Here is a 12,891-nt window from a genome sequence, read left to right on the forward strand (position 1 = left end):
TCCATTGTCTTCACAGATTGTAACAGATCAGCAGACCGGACAGAAGATCCAGATTGTAACATCCGTAGACTCCTCGGTGTCACCCAAGCAGCAGTTTATCTTGGCCAGTCCGGATGGATCTGGAGCAGGGAAGGTGATATTGGCCACCCCAGAATCTCCCAATTCCAAGCAGCTTATCTTCACAACAGAAAACCTTGTCCCAGGGAGGATTCAGGTAGGAGGATGTCCTGTTCTTCTGTTATCTTCCCTGAGTTTAACTGACCTATTTAACCACTTCAGCCCTGGAAGAATTTACCCCCTTCCTGATTGCGATTCGGCACTGCGTTGCTTTAACTGACAATTGTGCGGTCGTGCGACGTGGCTCCCAAACAAAATTGACGTGCTTTTTTTCCCACAAATAGAGCTTTCTTTTGGTGGTATTTGATCACCTCTGCGGTTTTAATTTTTTGCGCTATAAACAAAAAAAAAGCAACAATTTTGAAAAAACGCATTATTTTTTGCTATAATAAATATCCCCCAAAAATATAGTTTAGGCCGATACGTATTCTACATACTTTTGGTAAAAAAAAATCGCAATAAGCGATTATTGATCGGTTTGCGCAAATGTTATAGCGTTTACAAAATAGGGGATAGTTTTATGGCATTTTTATTAATAATCTTTTTTTTTTTTAAATGGCGGCGATCAGCGATTTTTATTGTGACTGCGACATGGCGGACACATTGGACATTTTTGACACATTTTTGGGACCATTGTCATTTATACAGCAATCAGTGCTATAAAAATGCACTGATTCCTGTGTAAATGACACTGGCAGTGAAGGGGTTAACCACTAGGTGGCAGTGTAGGGGTTAAGTGTTTCCTAGGGGCGTGTTTCTAACGGTGGGGGGGTGGCTACTTGTTACACGTCACTGATCTCTGCTCCGATGACAGGGAGCAGAGATCGAGTGACACTGTCACTAGGCAGAACGGGGAGATGCTGTTTACATTAGCATCTCCCAGTTCTTCCTCCCCGTGAGGCGATCGAGTCCACGGGACCCGCAAACCGACTCACGGAGCTTGCCGCGGGCGCGTGCCTGCTGGCCGCCTCTTAAAGGGCAACGTACCGGTACGTGGTTTTGCCTGTACGAGCCCTTCTACCGCAGTATATCTGCGTGAGGTGGTTGGCAAGTGGTTAAAGCCCAATTGAACCTTCAGTTTAAATTTGCTAAATGAATTCCAGGTACTTTATAGCAAAAGGTGTTCACTGTCTTACAGCCTGAGAAGAAAAGCATGTCCCCTGCCAGCATTCTGCAGAGTGGGACCCTTAATCTCTGTGTGGAAGCAGCAGCCTCATTGCAACACACCCTCTACTGAGTCCGAGCTAGAACTCTCCAATCAGCAAAGCTTATGCTTCTAATTGGAGAGCCCTGACTCTAACCCAGCAGGTGGGAATGTCAGACCTCTGCCTAGAGACCACTGCTTCCAGACAGAGAGCATTGGTTTGCAGCTAAGTGCATGAAGCTGATACTTTTCAGGCAATGTAGATGATATGCTAATCTGTTCATTCATCTAATACCAAGTTTTCAGTAGCTGACGGAAGGATTCTTTCCCCAGTGCAGTGCTGTTATGTTGTCAGTTATTGCTGCATTGTTTCCTGGTCGTGTTGCGTTTCACACATCCTGTCTTTCCTGTAGATAGTAACGGATGCAGCATCTGTGGAGAGACTTTTGGGAAAATCGGAAGTGCAGCGGCCTCAGATTATCGAGTACTGCGTAGTTTGCGGGGACAAAGCGTCAGGTGCGTTAAATACAATATTGTGCATTGACCATCTATTCTAATACAACATTGGTACCAACATTGGTACTAAAGTGTTTTCAATGGGTACAGAATTCAAAGTAGATATGAACTCTAACTGAATCATATTTAGTTTGCTATATCCACTTGCCGATTGCTTGCTGTAGTTTTATCACGTGTTTGTGTATATATACAGTTCGGTCCATATATATTTGGATACAGGCACAATTTTATTTTTTTTCAAGTATTTACCAAAACATATTCAAGCTATAGTTATATAATGGATATGGGCTGAAAGTGCACACTCTCAGGTTTAATATGAGGGTATGTACATCCAAATCGGAGGAAGTGTTTAGGAATTGCAGCTCTTAGGCTACATTCACACTGGGGCGGGCGACGGCGGTAAAGTGTCGCTATTTGTAGCGGCGCTTTACCGTTGTTTTAGTGGCACTATTCGCCCACTAGCGGGGCGGTTTTAAACTGCAAAGATGCGGCTTGCAGGACTTTTTTTTATTGTCCTGCAAGCGCACCGCCTCCAGTGTGAAAGCCCGAGGGAGACACAGGAGAGGCTCTTTACAGGCGCTATGCAGGCGCTATTTTTAGCGCTGTGGCGCCTGTAAAGGGCCTCAGTGTGAAAGTGCTCTTAAGAATAGCCACCCCCCCTTTTTCAAGGGACCAAAAGTAATTTGACAATTGAATCAAAAGCTGTTTCATGGCCAGGTGAGGGGCTACTCCTTCGTTATTTCTTAATTAAGCAGGTAAAAGGTCTGGAGTTGATTCGAAGTGTGGTATTTGCATTTGGAATCTATTGCTGTGAACCTACATCATGGGTTCAAAGGAGCTGTCCATGCAAGTGAAACAGGCCATTGTAAGCCTTCAAAAATTAAACAAATCCATCAGAGAGATGGCAGCAACATTAGGAGTGGCCAAATCAACAGTTTGGTACATTCTGAGGAAAGAAGAACGCACTGGTGAGCTCAGCAACATAAAAAGGCCTGGACGTCCACGGAAGACAACAGTGGTGGATGATCGCAGGATCGTCTGGTAAAGAAAATTAAATTAAAACCTCCAGACAAGTGAAGGACACTATCCAGGAGGTGGGTGTATCATTGTCAAAGTCTACAATCAAGAGAAGACTTCACAAGAGTAAATACAGAGGGTTCACCACAAGGTACAAACCATTCATAAGCCTGAAGAATAGAAAAGATTATACTTTGCCAAAAAAAAATCTAAAAAAGTCCGACCAGTTCTGGAAAAGCATTCTTTGGATGGATGAAACTAAGATTAGAAGGAAAATAAGTTGAGTATTCTGCAATGGCCGAGTCAGTCACCTGATCTCAACCCAATTGAGCATTTCACTTGCTGAAGGCAAAACTAAAAGCAGAAAGACTCACAAAGAACAACTGAAGACAGCTGCAGTTAGAGCCTGGCAAAGCATCAGAAAGGAGGAAACCCAGTCTTTGGTAATGTCCACGGGTTCCAGACTTCAGGCAGTCATTGCCAGTAAAGGATTCTTAACAAAATAATAAAAATGAACATTTTATTTATGATTATATTAATTTGTCCAATTACATTTGAGCCCCTGAAAATGTGTCTAAAAATGGTTGGTAAATGGTTCCTAAAATTTGTACTTGATATTTTTGTTTAACCCCTTGAATCAAAGCTGAAAGTCTGCACTTCAAATTAATTTGGATTGTTTTTTTTAAATCTTACTCTGGTGGCACACAGAGCCAAAAGTGTGAAAATTGTGCCGGTGTCCAATTATTATATACAGTATCTCACAAAAGTGAGTACACCCCTCACATTTCTGTAAATCTTTTCTTCTATCTTTTCATGTGACAACACTGAAGAAATTACACTTTGCTACAATGTAAAGTAGTGAGTGTACAGCTTGTATAACAGTGTAAATTTGCTGTCCCCTCAAAATAACTCAACACACAGCCATTAATATCTAAACCGCTGGCAACAAAAGTGAGTACACCCCTAAGTGAAAATGTCCAAATAGTGCCCAATTAGCCATTTTCCCTCCCCGGTGTCATGTGACTCGTTAGTGTTACAAGGTCTCGGGTGTGAATGGGGAGCAGGTGTGTTAAATTTGGTGTTATCGCTCTCACTCTCTCATACTGGTCACTGGAATTTCCACATGGTACCTCATGGCAAAGAACGCTCTGAGAATCTGAAAATAAGAATTGTTGCTCTACATAAAGATGGCCTAGGCTATAAGAAGATTGCCAAGACCCTGAAACTGAGCTGCAGCACGGTGGCCAAGACCATACAGCAGTTTAACAGGACAGGTTCCACTCAGAACAGGCCTCGCCATGTTCTATTAAAGAGGTTGAGGTCACGTGCTCAGCGTCATATCTAGAGGTTGTCTTTGGGAAATAGACATATGAGTGCTGCCAGCATTGTTGCAGAGGTTGAAGGGGTGGGTGGTCAGCCTGTCAGTGCTCAGACCATACGCCGCACACTGCATCAAATTGGTCTGTATGGCTGTCATTCCAGAAGGAAGCCTCTTCTAAAGATGATGCACAAGAAAGCCACTAACAGTTTGCTGAAGACAAGCAGACTAAGGACATGGATTACTGGAACCATGTCCTGTGGTCTGATGAGACCAAGTTAAATGTATTTGGCTCAGATGGTGTCAAGCATGTGTGGCGACAACCAGGTGAGGAGTACAAAGACAAGTGCGTCTTGTCTACAGTCAAGCATGGTGGTGGGAGTGTCATGGTCTGGGGCTGCATGAGTGCTGCCGCCACTGGGGAGCTACAGATCATTGAGGGAACCATGAATGCCAACATGTACTGTGACATACTGAAGCAGAACATGACCCCCTCCCTTCAGAGACTGGGCCGCAGGGCAGTATTCCAACATGATAACGACCCCAAACACACCCCCAAGACGACCACTGCCTTGCTAAAGAAGCTGAGGGTAAAGGTGATAGACTGACCAAGCATGTCTCCAGACCTAAACCCTATTGAGCATCTGTGGGACATCCTCAAACAGAAGGTGGAGGAGCGCAAGGTCTCTACATCCACCAGCTCCATGATGTCGTCATGGAGGAGGGGAAGAGGACTCCGGTGGCAACCTGTGAAGCTCTGGTGACCTCCATGCCCAAGAGGGTTAATTCAGTGCTGGAAAATAATGGTGGCCACACAAAATATTGACACTTTGGGCCCAATTTGGAATTTTTCACTTAGGGATGCCGTTTACTACCGCTTTAATACTCACCAAAGTCCGCTGTCTCATGATGCATTTCTGGAAGGCGACCCAGAGCTGGAGCCCGGGTCTGCTGGTGATTGATCTTGCTTTCCGTTTTTAAGGCATTCTCTTACAGCTGGAACCTTCGGGAGCCTGTGAGGGCCCCACCAGTTGCAAGGATCACCCAGGCAGTAAAGTGAGCAACTGAAGGAGGACCCTCCCACACTCTACAGTCCAGAAGGAGGCTCAGAATTTCAAATGCCCCCCCCCCGCTGGCTCCCGCTGCTGTCAATCAAATCCAATGACGGGGGGGGGGGGCGCGAGTCATACATTCGGCTTCTATGGACACCGAATGAATGACTCGGGAGCGTGCCCGCAAGGTAACCCCCTGGGGGAGCACTTCTACCAGGGGGTTATCTAATGCGGGGAGGAGCCACCAAGGGACCCCAGAAGAGGAGGTTTGGGGCCACTCTATGCAAAACAAGCTGCACATTGGAGGTAAGTACAGTCGAACCTCAGATTGCGAGTAACGCAGTTAACGAGTGTTTCGCAATACGAGCACTGTATTTTTAAAAATCGTAACTCGTTTTTTAGTACCGCTTTTGGCCTGAGGTGGGGGGGCGCTGGAGCAGAGCCGAACGTCGCTGATCGGCGCCGTTCAGAAATGCACGGAAAGGCCCGAGTACAGCACGGCTGACCTCAGCAAATCTCGGGTAGGAAGCCTTCCCGAGGTTTGCCGAGGTCAACCGAAGTGTCCTCGGGCATTTTCGGCCATTTCCGAGGCTCTCCAGCGCCCCCCCGCCTCTGGCCGCATGCGGTATTGCATCCCATTGAAGTCAATGCGGAACAAATTATTTTAGTTTCCATTGACTTCAATGGGAAAACTTGCTTTGATATGCAAGTACTTTGGATTACAAGCATTCTCCTGGAACGGATTATGCTCGTAATGCGAGGTTCCACTGTATGACATGTTAAATAAAACACAAAGCTTTAGTGTCACTTTAAAGACTGTTAGTTTGTTCCGGTAGATCGACAATAATGTTGGTTTAGGTAATGGCAGTGATCTGGCCAATATTGGATGAGCTCACTGTCTTCCCTCCTCTCAGTGACTGGCATTCTCAAAACATGCAAACAAAGCATTTTTGTTAAATTGGAAGTAAAGTCCGCTTTAAAAAAGTTTTAAGGCCCCCTAGGTGGGTTATGCCATAATGTGCCAGTATGCACAGCATATTCGTACATTATGGCAGACTTACCTGTCATATGGTGTCCTTCAGCGCAGCACTTGGACCGATCCGGCAGGCCCCCGGCTCTTCCATCTTCGCCCAGTCTTCCTTTCCGGGTCCCGTGCCTTCGGCCGCGATGACGCCACTTCCATGCATGCGCACAGGAGTCGCATCTCTGCGGCACGGATTGGGGCCATAAATGTTCGCTGGGCTGCACAAACAGAAGGATGCATTATGGCAGAAGAGACCAAAAAGGGTCTCCTCTGTCATAAATACCCTGCCTGTCAGCCATATGTTTAAAAAAAAAACCCTTTACTTCCACTTTAAGATTGCAGGCCCTTTTTTTCACAGTGCATCGTATTTTTTTCCCCGCAGGACGCCACTATGGGGCCGTCAGCTGCGAAGGATGCAAAGGCTTCTTTAAAAGAAGCGTCCGGAAAAGCCTGACGTACAGCTGTCGCAGCAGCCAGGACTGCGTTGTCAACAAGCACCACCGGAACCGATGCCAGTTTTGTCGCCTCAAAAAATGTCTGGAAATGGGCATGAAAATGGAATGTAAGTTTTGAGAGTCTGAGTTCGCTTTTCTCTCATTATCTACTCATTAAAATATTTGCTGTGGTTTATACTTTTCTAGTTTTATATTTAAAGACTTGCCACTTGTTTAAAGGATAAGTAAAAAAAATGTGCATTTATTATTTTTTTTATTTATTTGGAACCTGGAAAGCATTGCACCCACGATCAGTAGATCGTGGGTGCAATACAGGGTTCTTGCAGACTGTGTGTGTAAACTGTTTGGCCGTACATTGTACATATACTAACAGGAAGCATCAGTGAACTACCTCAGTGCTGAACAGTGCCGTGATAGTTCATTGAGAACTATAAGCCGACAGCCGCCAAAAAAAAAAAAGATCCTGTTCCTTTAAAGCATGTTATACAGCACAGTGCTTGTGCTGTCTCATTTGGCCCCCCTGTATCACCTGAAATACCTGGCTGATCCTGCCAGTTTCTGCCCTCCCCTCCTGAAAACTGACCACGGTTTATTATGGCTGCTGAGCCCTGACACCGTGGTCAGTTTACGTGCTTCCATCATCCCCTGTCTCTCCTGTCCTCCTCTCCCCCCCAGCCTGTCAGCTAGTGACAGTGCCCACCCCCTTCCTGCTGCTGGAATAACTGAAAATCTTATATAATCCTCTGTGTCTCGCTATGCTAGGTTCTCCTGTCTGTGTTTTATTTAAAAAAATGCAGTTTATACCTGTTTCAAAGTGTCACTCTGCGCTCAGGTGACCGGCCAGCTCTCTCGTCCCGACTGACGTCAGTGGGGGGAATCTCGGCCCCACCCGCTGCAGCTGTCAGACGGGGATAGCAGAGAGGCGGCGGGTCACGTAAGTGCCGATTGGTGCTCTGAAAACAGGTATAAACTGCATTTTTTTTTTTTTTAATAAGACAGAGACAGGAGAATCTAGCACACTGATGGCAAACCTTGGCACCTCAGATGTTTTGGAACTACATTTCCCATGATGCTCATGCACTCTGTAGTGTAGATGAGCATCATGGGAAAGAACATCTTGGGTGCTAAGGTTCGCCATCACTGACCTAGCATATATCGTGACACTGAGGATTATATAAAGTTAGCAGAGTGGGTTAACGACCACTTTAATTTGACATGAACTGCCAGTCATGCAAGCTGCAGCTCAGAGCAGCCTCAGAAAGGTAGCATACTATTCTAAGTCTAAAGATTACGCTTTTCAGCGCCCATCTCTTTACGGTTCACAACACTAGCAATCTTTTTGGTTGTGTGTGTGTGTGTATATATGTGTGTATGTGTATGTATGTATATATATATATATATATATATATATATATATATATATATATATATATATATATATATATACACACACAACCAAAAAGATTTCTAGTGTTGTGAACCGTAAAGAGATGGGCGCTGAAAAGCGTCATCTTTAGACTTAGAATAGTATGATATATATATATATGTGACGTGTCCCAGATGATTGCCGAGAGGGAGGGGGGAGAGGTGAACTTCCTTCTGGCGCCGCTCCCCCCCCCCCAAAAAAAATTACATGCCGAATGTGGCATGTCAGGGGGTCACCTTCCCTTAAAGCGGAAGTTCCATTTTTGGGTGTAACTCCACTTTAAGGCGTCAGCATACCAAAACATTTTGGACAATTTCATGCTCCCAACTTTGTGGGAACAGTTTGGGGATGTCCCCTTTGCACCAGCGCACAAAGCACGGTCCATAAAGACATGAATGAGCGAGTTTGGGAGGAACTTGACTGGCCTGCACAGAGTCCTGACCTCAACCCCATAGAACACCTTTGGGATAAATTAGAGTGGAGACTGAGAGCCAGGCATGGTCAAGTGGCTGACCTCACAAATACGCTTCTGGAAGAATGGTCAAACATTCCCATAGACACACTCCTAAACCTTGTGGACGGCCTTCCCAGAGGAGTTGAAGCTGTTATAGCTGCAAAGGGTGGGCCAACTCAATATTGAACCCTACGGACTAAGACTGGGATGCCATTAAAGTTCATATGCGTGTAAAGGCAGGCGTCCCAATACTTTTGGCAATATAGTGTATGTTTGCAATCAGTCCCTGCCTTCTGCACAGATATGATCCTGGCAATCTTTCTTTATGCTACTGTTATAGTTAGTAAAAGATAATATGGGAATATTTTATTTTGACTCCATGGTTAAACTATGGCAGAGGAGGAGTTCAAAGCTGTTAATTATCAGCGTAACTGTGTGACCCTTTAAGGGATATAAAAAAACAAAGATCTAAAGCCATTAGGAAGTAAAGCGTGTATCTAAATGAATTAGATTTCTTGCAGAGTAACATGTATTTTTTTCCATGCCTGCTATGTGCGGTTTTTGCTCTGCGGTATTCTCCTCCTCTACATCCTGAGCTCTGCGCCACTAATCTAATTAAGCTTTAAAGGGACCAACTTATTCTGGATGAAAAATCAGAATATCAGAAACATCCGTATTTTTTAGCTAGTAAGTTGTATATCCACAATAGGAGCCAAGTTTATTTCCACTGCAGTGAACTCGCATCTGGAAATGCATAATTCATGTGCCATCTATTTGTCCTAGGGCTAGCCATACTATTATTTTGTTGTAAGTGACATAACCGCACTGTGTGAAAAAAATGCTGTTTATCTGGTGTGATTTGTATATTTATGATGTCAAACGTGTGGGCGATGAACAAGTTCAGGGCTGTAGGATGATTTCTACACTAGGGGACCGTCTTGTAGCGTTATCTGCAACTGGGGGGGAGGAATATGGGAGAACTCGCCATAATGTGCAAACTTACCACCAAGTTTCTAATCCACCAAAAGAACGCTCTGTTACCTCGGTCATCACTGCCGCCATCTTCTCCGATTTTTTTTTTTTTTTTTTTCTGTTCAGCCTTTGGATGGCCAGTGACGACTCATTTAACCACTTCAGCCCCGGAAGATTTGGCTGCTGAATGACCGGGGCCATTTTTTGCGATTCGGCACTGCGTCGCTTTAACTGACAATTGCGCGGTCGTGCGGCGCTGCACCCAAACAAAATTGACGTCCTTTTTTTCCCACAAATAGAGCTTTCATTTGGTGCTATTTGATCACCTCTGCGGTTTTTATTTTTTGCGCTATAAACAAAGAGTGACAATTTAAAAAAAACAAAAAACACTATTTTCTACTTTTTGCTATAATAAATATCTCCATTTTTTTTTCTTTAAAAGCTATTATTTTTTTCAGTTTAAGCCGATATGTGTTCTTCTACATATTTTTGGTAAAAAAAAAAATCGCAATAAGCGTATATTGGTTTGCGCAAAAGTTTTATAGCATCTACAAAATAAGGAATAGTTTTATAGCATTTTTTTTTTTTTTTGTTTTTTTTTTTACTAGTAATGGCGGCGATCTGCAATTTTTTTTATCGGGACTGCGACATTATGGCAGACACATCAGACTCTTTTGACACATTTTTGGGACCATTGGCATTTATACAGCGATCAGTGCTGTAAAAATGCATTGATTACTATAAAAATGTCACTGGCAGGGAAGGGGTTAACACTAGGGGGCGATCAAGGGGTTAACTGTGTTCCCTAGTGTGTGTTTCTAACTGTAGGGGGAGGGGACTGACCTAGAGGAAGTGACGGATCGTGATTCCTAGCTATTAAGAACTCACGATCTCTCTCTCCTCACAGAGCAGAACAGGGATTTGTGTGTTTACACACACACACATGTCCCTGTTCTGCCTCTCATGCCCGCGATCGGCTCGTGGCCGGCGGTCATCGCGACTGTCGGCCACAAGCTTTGGCACCCCTGTAGTGCAGCAGGCGGCGCCTGCTATCCCGATCCCACGAGTCGACATATGGCTACGACAGCTCGCAGGATCGTGCCGACCTGCTGCAGTAAAATGACTAAAGAGTAACTCCACTTTTGTTGAGAAACAACAATCCCCTCTGGGTGATTTATGTACATTGCAGGGATTTTAACAAACTTTGTTTCAGGTTATTTACCTGTTTCTGCTCTGAAGAAAAAGCTGTTTGATTAGGTGACTGTACATGGGAGTAACCATTTCATTATTAATCAGCTGATGCACTTGTAGTGTTCTAGAGAGTAAAGTTGCAATGTCCGCATCCCTTTAGACGTGAAAAAAATCCAAACACTCCAGCGCTCAGAGAAAGGTACTTCTCGTGATATCTAGGCAAGTGTTGTCTTGCTTGAGGTAGCCCTCCCCCGGATTGGGTAATCTTCAATGCACTGCAAAAAAAAACACGCACAGGAGGACGCAAACGCCCAGCACGTTATCACCATAGACACTTATTTAATCTTATAAACAATTTCATACTCGCAAACATGAATGAAAACAGGCGTATCCAACAACAACTCCAGCCGTAGATGACTTCATCTAATAATATACCACACAGTTGGAATGTTGACGCGTTTCAGGGGAGAGATCCCCCTTCCTCAGAGCTTTTTAGGCAGGGGGCGTGTCAACTGAAACGTGTCAGATTTTACTATATGATTAGATTATGTCACCTACGGCTGGAGATGTCTGATACACCCGTTTTTATTCACATTTTGTGAGTATGCAGTTGTTTGAGATAAATTAAATGTCTATGGTGGTAATGCGCTAGGTGTTTGCACCCTCCTGTGTGTGTTTTTTGCAATTCCTTTTAGATGTGATTAAAGTGTTACTAAATTCAGGACCCTACAGTCACTATATCTGGATCTCCCACAGTACACAGAACATAGAAATGCAATTATTTTAGTGCAGTGGAACCTTGGATTACGAGCATAATCCGTTCCAGGAGAATGCTTGTAATCCAAAGCACTCGTATATCAAAGCGAGTTTCCCTATAGAAGTCAATGGAAATGAAGATAATTCCTTCCACATTGACTTCTATTGCATGCAATACCGCATGTGGCCAGATGTGGAATGGGGTGCCGGAGAGACTCGGAATTGCTCGGGGACAGCTCGGAAAGCCTTGGGAACAGAGTATTTCCGAGTGTTTCCGAGTATTTCTGAAAGGCTCCGAACCGTTCCGAGTGTCCCCGGCGCCCCCGCACCTCTGGCCAAATGCCGTGCTGCACCGCCCCATTAGCTTGAATTCTGCTCGTTTTGCGAGCCAAAACCGAGAATTTAAAAAAAAAAAGCTGCTCGTCTTTTAAAACGCTCGTTAACCGCGTTACTCGTAAACCAAGGTTCCACTGTAAATATAAACTGATAAATACCTTTTCTCATCAGCGGTATGTAGCAGTCTTTTGACTTCTATCAGTGTCTGGTTAAAGCTTGTAGGAGGCTTTTTAATTCTCCGAGTGTCCTATGAGGCTGCATGACCCCTGACCCTCTGTCTGGACAGTGCTGATTTGCCCTTTGCTGATCACATGCACCCTCCCAAGAAAAAAAAAAACTCTACCAATACACACCAAACTGAGCATGTGCAGAGCGCCTCCAAGGCTCTGTACTATCAGGAGATGGATTGGGGACTATGGAAGAAGGGGAGGATCAGAGAAGACAGGATCACACAGCCTTTTTACACAATGCGTAGGACTAGCCCCTTAGGTTCCACAGTGAGTATAACAAACATGCTTTACTGCATATACAGGCTGATTTTACTGTTGTGGGCTTAGTAACACTTTAACCGTATTTCCCCAAAAACTCCTTCCCAGCTGTGACGCAGCAGCTCAGCTCCCTTGCTACCTCTCCCAGCAGTGACTTAGACCCCTTTCACACTGGGGCGGTTTGCAGGCGCTATTGCGCTAAAAATAGCGCCTGCAAACCGACCTGAAACAGCCGCTGCTTTGTCTCTAATGTGAAAGCCCCGAGGGCTCATACACTGGAGCGGTGCGCTGGCAGGATGGGAAAAAAGTCCTGCTAGCAGCATCTTTGGAGTGGAGAAGGAGCGGTGTGTATACCGCTCCTTCACCGCTCCTGCCCATTGAAATCAATGGGGCAGCGCGGCAATACCGCCGCAAAGCGCCTCTGCAGAGGCGCTTTGCAGTGGTTTTGAACCCTTTCTCGACCGCTAGTGGGGGGTAAAACCGCCCAGCTAGCGGCCGAGTACCGCTGCTAAAACGACGGTAAGGCGCCGCTAATGATAGCGGCGCTTTACCGCCGACGCACCTCCCGCCTCAGTGTGAAAGGGGCCATAGTCCAAAAGTTGATGAGTGCATCGCGGTTGTTTTA

At 45.0% G+C, this 12,891-nt stretch overlaps 1 protein-coding gene across 2 annotated transcripts in view; it reads left to right on the top strand.

Moving 5' to 3' along the window:
• NR2C2 (nuclear receptor subfamily 2 group C member 2) overlaps nt 1-12,891 on the top strand; it is a 66,584-nt gene that overhangs the window by 21,688 nt on the left and 32,005 nt on the right. For both annotated transcript variants that reach the window (XM_073591747.1, XM_073591748.1), the window contains exons 3-5: nt 17-214; nt 1,675-1,777; nt 6,571-6,750. In XM_073591747.1, the coding sequence (XP_073447848.1) occupies nt 17-214; nt 1,675-1,777; nt 6,571-6,750 (481 nt within the window). The remainder of the gene's footprint in view (nt 1-16; nt 215-1,674; nt 1,778-6,570; nt 6,751-12,891) is intronic.

The sequence above is a fragment of the Aquarana catesbeiana genome, linkage group LG07, assembly GCF_042186555.1.
Source record: "Aquarana catesbeiana isolate 2022-GZ linkage group LG07, ASM4218655v1, whole genome shotgun sequence".
NCBI lineage: Eukaryota > Metazoa > Chordata > Amphibia > Anura > Ranidae > Aquarana > Aquarana catesbeiana.